At 51.2% G+C, this 4,447-nt stretch overlaps 1 protein-coding gene across 1 annotated transcript in view; it reads left to right on the forward strand.

Moving 5' to 3' along the window:
- Positions 1–4,447, forward strand: part of LOC112961971 — a 5,168-nt gene extending 721 nt beyond the window's left edge. Inside the window, exons 2-8 of the mRNA XM_026057773.1 lie at positions 8–217; positions 719–853; positions 1,036–1,174; positions 1,412–1,465; positions 1,569–1,652; positions 2,952–3,224; positions 3,377–4,447. Coding sequence (XP_025913558.1) covers positions 8–217; positions 719–853; positions 1,036–1,174; positions 1,412–1,465; positions 1,569–1,652; positions 2,952–3,224; positions 3,377–3,393 — 912 coding nt within the window. The 3' untranslated portion in view covers positions 3,394–4,447. The remainder of the gene's footprint in view (positions 1–7; positions 218–718; positions 854–1,035; positions 1,175–1,411; positions 1,466–1,568; positions 1,653–2,951; positions 3,225–3,376) is intronic.

A 4,447-nucleotide genomic window follows, 5' to 3' on the forward strand; every position in this document is an offset into this window, starting at 1 on the left:
GCGGGAGCGGGGCGGCGCGGCGCTGGAGGCGCCGGCGGAGTGCTCGCCGTCGCACGTGCGCTGGCTCGTGAGCTCGCTGTCGCCCGTGGGGCCCCTGCTGCGGGCCGAGGAGCCGCTGCTCTACCACGGCGCCGTCATCCTCTACAAGGCGGTCGACGGCCACCCGTCCCTCTCCTTCCGCGTCTACGTGGCCACCAACAACGACTCCTTTATCAAGGTAGGGCTGCTTTCGGGAGGGCGGCCCCATCCCGTGCCCCGCGGGTGCATGCAAAGCCCTCTTCCCGAGGGAAGATCCCCTGCGGAAGAGCCCGTCGCGAGGGGACATTCAAGCGGTTGCACGGGCCGCTATAGCAAAGCATGTCGGAAATCCACCTGCCACCGAAACTCCTGGCTTTTGGGGGTTTGTCCCTAAAAGTGCCGCCTTCTCCTGGCGGCGGTAGGCGGGTGAGCGCGGGAAGCGGCTCGGGTTGCAAGCGCCGCTCTGACGCGGCACCGCGGCGCTCGGCTGGTGCTTCGTCGAGGAACGGGGGCGTTCGGGGGCGTTCATCCTCGCCCGGGCTTCGGGGCTGGCGTTTTACGGCTTTCTGTAGCTCGCCGGCCCTGCTGGGAAGCCGGGGAGAGATGATGCACGCGAGGGGTACCAGCACCGTGCTCATGCACATCTTAGCAGCTCCTTTGCTCAGGCCGGTGACGTTTGAATTGTATTTTCCAATCTTAGGACATATCGAGAGCGGTGAAACATTCCAACAAGAAATTCATTAAAATCGACAAGCCGCCCGTCTGTCAGAAACTGCTGCAGAAAGGAAAGAGATACCGACTGGTGTGCGAGCCAGAAGCCGAGGTCACCCCGGAGGTGAGGTCCTGGCGCGGGAAGGCGATGCCCCATAGTGGCCCCGAGCCCTGGGGCGGAAGCTGGAGGCCACGGCGAAGCCCCGGGAGATGGGGATTTCGTCGCAGAGCGGCGCCGGCGGGCAACACCTTCTGTTGGCGTTGGCCCAAGGTTTCGTTTGAACCTTTTTGTACCTTTTTTTGCAGGAGATTGAGTTTGTGGACGGATCTCTGCTGAAGCTGAAGAGTTACATCGAGGTCTATCTGGAGAAGCCGGACGACTGCACCTTGTCCCTGGTCGAGCTGGAGTCCGACGCGGTCGTGTGGAAGGCAAAGCTAAGGGAGAGTAAGCGTTGCGTGTCTCGGCTGCCGGCCGGTTCCCGCGGGAGCCGGGCGCGATTTGGGGCATAACCCGCCGGGTAAGAGCGGGGGACGAACCCCGCTGCAGAGCCTGGCCGATGGGTCTCAGCGCAGCTGCCGGCCAACGCCGGGCAGGTTTCCGCGCATGAGAGCCGCCGGATTGGGGGCACGGCAGCGGGAGCTGCTCCCTCACCGTCCGCTTTCCCTGGAAAACGTTTGGCAGGTGACTGGATACACCAAGATCAGAACAGGAACGAGCAGAAGAGAAGCGCAGGCAGTAAGTCGCTTCGGCGTCTCTTCTGGCGCGTACTTAGCCCGCGTGCCGCGTACGGGACCGCGTACCGCGTGCCGCGTGACGGCAACCGTCCTTCCCTCCTCAGGTACCAAAAGACGGAAATCCACCAACAGCTTCTCTGAAGACGAAGAATACTACCGGAAAAAGCGGAAGGGCAGCGATACTGCAGGTAGAGCATTTCTGGGCGGATTCAAATACCGGCTTAGGGTTTTCTTGCATCCCATGAATTAAACTTCTAGAGCTAACTGACTTTTTTAGTGACGGCCGTGAACCAGCAAATGCAAGGGTCTTATAGCATGCTGCTTTGGTAGGTGCAGCACGTGCATATTCCTCCTTGGTGTACGTACCGGTGTCCACTGTTGGCCGTTCCTGCAGGCAGCACGTGCAGGGGAGCAACGGGGGGAATTGGATCTAGGAGGGTCAGCTCCGATGGTTGTGTCTTCCGGGACTGGGAGCTAACAAACAGCTGCTTTTAAAAGAGGTTTCCACTCTGCATCTCAATTTTTTTCATTTGGGATATCTCCTTAGGCAGAACAGAGGCTGAATTTTTCTGGAAAAAAACAAAAAAAAAAGACATCCGCTCCCATTTATTGTCCCGATGTTCGGAGATGCTGGAGTCCAGAGACACCAGGGAGAGGCGCTCGGTGCCCTAGGGCCTCGCGGCGCCGGCACCGCCAGCCGTTCTCCTCCTTCTCCCAGAGCTGCAGGCTTAGAGCTTTACTAATGGTTACTTGGAAGAATTACAGACAAAATAATTTTAGTTCGTTAGTATATAAAAAAATTCATTTGTGAAAAGCTTTAGCCCCCAGTTTTACGCTGTATTTGAATTACAGTCCTACTTTTTCTGCCTCCGGTACCTGCTCTTCACGGGCTCTCCTTTCGGGGGAGATATCTGCTAGCATTTGAACCACAGTCACTTTTTGAATCCGTTAACGTTTTTGTTCCTGGAGTCCGTTAAGGGTTTGCACGTCAGCAGAAATAACCGTGTCGGGATTCGTGCGTGGGTGTGCGTTGCCGGCAGAGGGAGGGCTTTCCCCAGGCAGAGCTCCGCCGGTCGCTCCGGCTGCTCGCGTCGGGGCAGGAACATGCTTCGGCCACGGGGCCAGTCGAGCTGGGACTTTGTGGCTGTTGTAACTAAAGGAGAACCAAACTGCGACCGTAGGTTTCAAGAAAAAACAGTCTTTTCAGAAGTTTTGGGGTGATAGGTGTCCTCAGCATGACCGTAATGTGATGCAGCTGGAAATCTCTGGGTGTTTCGTATGCTAGGGGACCGAGGAGGTGGCAGCTCCCACGCGGCCTGGGGAGCGCGTAACCCGCCGCGGCATCAACAAATTAGGGGAAAATCCACTTTCGGCTGTCTTCATCGTGTGTCTCCTGGCAGTGCACAGCGCTAAAACGGCATCGCTTAATTAAAAAGTCTAACGCGAAGAGCGGCGCTGGTGCTGATTTTTGTCCCGTATCGTTTCAGACGGCGTTAAAGCGAAGAGCTTGCTGACCGATCAGCAGCTGATGGCGATCGCCAAGAAGTTTGGCAGAGAGTGGAAAGAAATCGCCATCGAGTGTCTTCAGCTGGAAATGAAAGACATTCATCAGATTCAGGCAAAGGAGGAGGAAGTCAATATTCACAAATTTCTGATGCTGAGCAAGTGGAGAGACAGAGAACAGAGTAATGGAACGGCGCAAAGCCTCTACGACAGTCTCAAGGATAAGGTGTCCTATGACATAGTCAAAGTACTGGAAGGTACAGATCAACCTCTTATTATATTTACTTAATTCTGATCCTTAGAAACACCTATATGTACATTTAGTATTCAACATCAATGTTGCAGCAGCTTCCAGAGACCAAGCAATACGTATATAAGCGTGTGTGCGTGTGTGTGTTCATTCCTTCAGGTTTTTTGGCTCAGTGACGAATTTGTGGAGAAGCAGCTAGAAGGAGAAAACTCAGGAACGTTCCTCAGCCAATGGTTCAACTTTTCAAGCTGTTTTCCTGGGATTTCGGTGTGTTTCTGTTCCGAAGATACAAGCCCTAATCAGTCAGTGGAAAGTTTAGGCAAAATCTTTGAAAGACGTGGGCGTGAAATTTTACCCTGATGTAAGTGGATTGAACGTTTTCAGGCGTAATTACTCATCTGTTCAGATACCAGTCACCGTAACCGTCTCGTCGAGATGATAGAAGTGCCAGTCTTGGTGAATGTGAAACTTAAAACTTCCACTGAATTTTGTCTCAGTTGAGCCGATCCTAAACGGCATGAGCACTCAGCGAAATCAGTTTACCTTATTTACATATGGAATTTTTTATCTTGAAGCAGCTTTATTTGAATCAGGGAAAGACAAAGGGAGAAAAGTTTTACAGCAGCTTTCATCACCTTAAAAAAAAAAAAAAGCTAAACTGCTAAAATCATGAGGTCTATTCTATTTCTCACAGATGCCTAAGATCAGTGAAGAATATTCTCAGACTCGCGGATAAATTCATTTACATAATCACTGTATATAGTCCTGTACATTCAAGCTGTGCTGGGCTGTGGGTCTGTTTTCTAACGAATTGAAGACTAGTTTCACAGTAGCACCAATATTAACTATGGGCAGCTTTGATTTTTTTATGTGAGAAGTTCTTATTGACTCTTTTCTGTATAGTCTGTCTCAGTTTTTGTGAGATAAATTTGTATGTTTTATAATTTTTTTTTTATTACAACCTTTTTATACTTTTTTACTTGATTAATTTTAACTTGAATAGAATTAGAAGTCTAAAGCGGGGAAAGTCAAAATTTGTAGAAAGGTGGTTACTCTCTATGCAATACATGTGCTACAGGATTTTAAAAGATTTTAAAGTAATGTTATTTGCAGAAGAGAGCAGCTACCTTAGAAGGGAAATTGTCTTGTTTTAAAGACTCCTGTGATTCCCTTGATCGTCTTACTCCGGGTATGTTTATGAAAGAAAAAGCATACTTTTAGAAATAAGAA

Source organism: Apteryx rowi, unplaced genomic scaffold (assembly GCF_003343035.1).
Source record: "Apteryx rowi isolate R43461 unplaced genomic scaffold, aptRow1 scaffold_140, whole genome shotgun sequence".
Taxonomy (NCBI): Eukaryota; Metazoa; Chordata; class Aves; order Apterygiformes; family Apterygidae; genus Apteryx; species Apteryx rowi.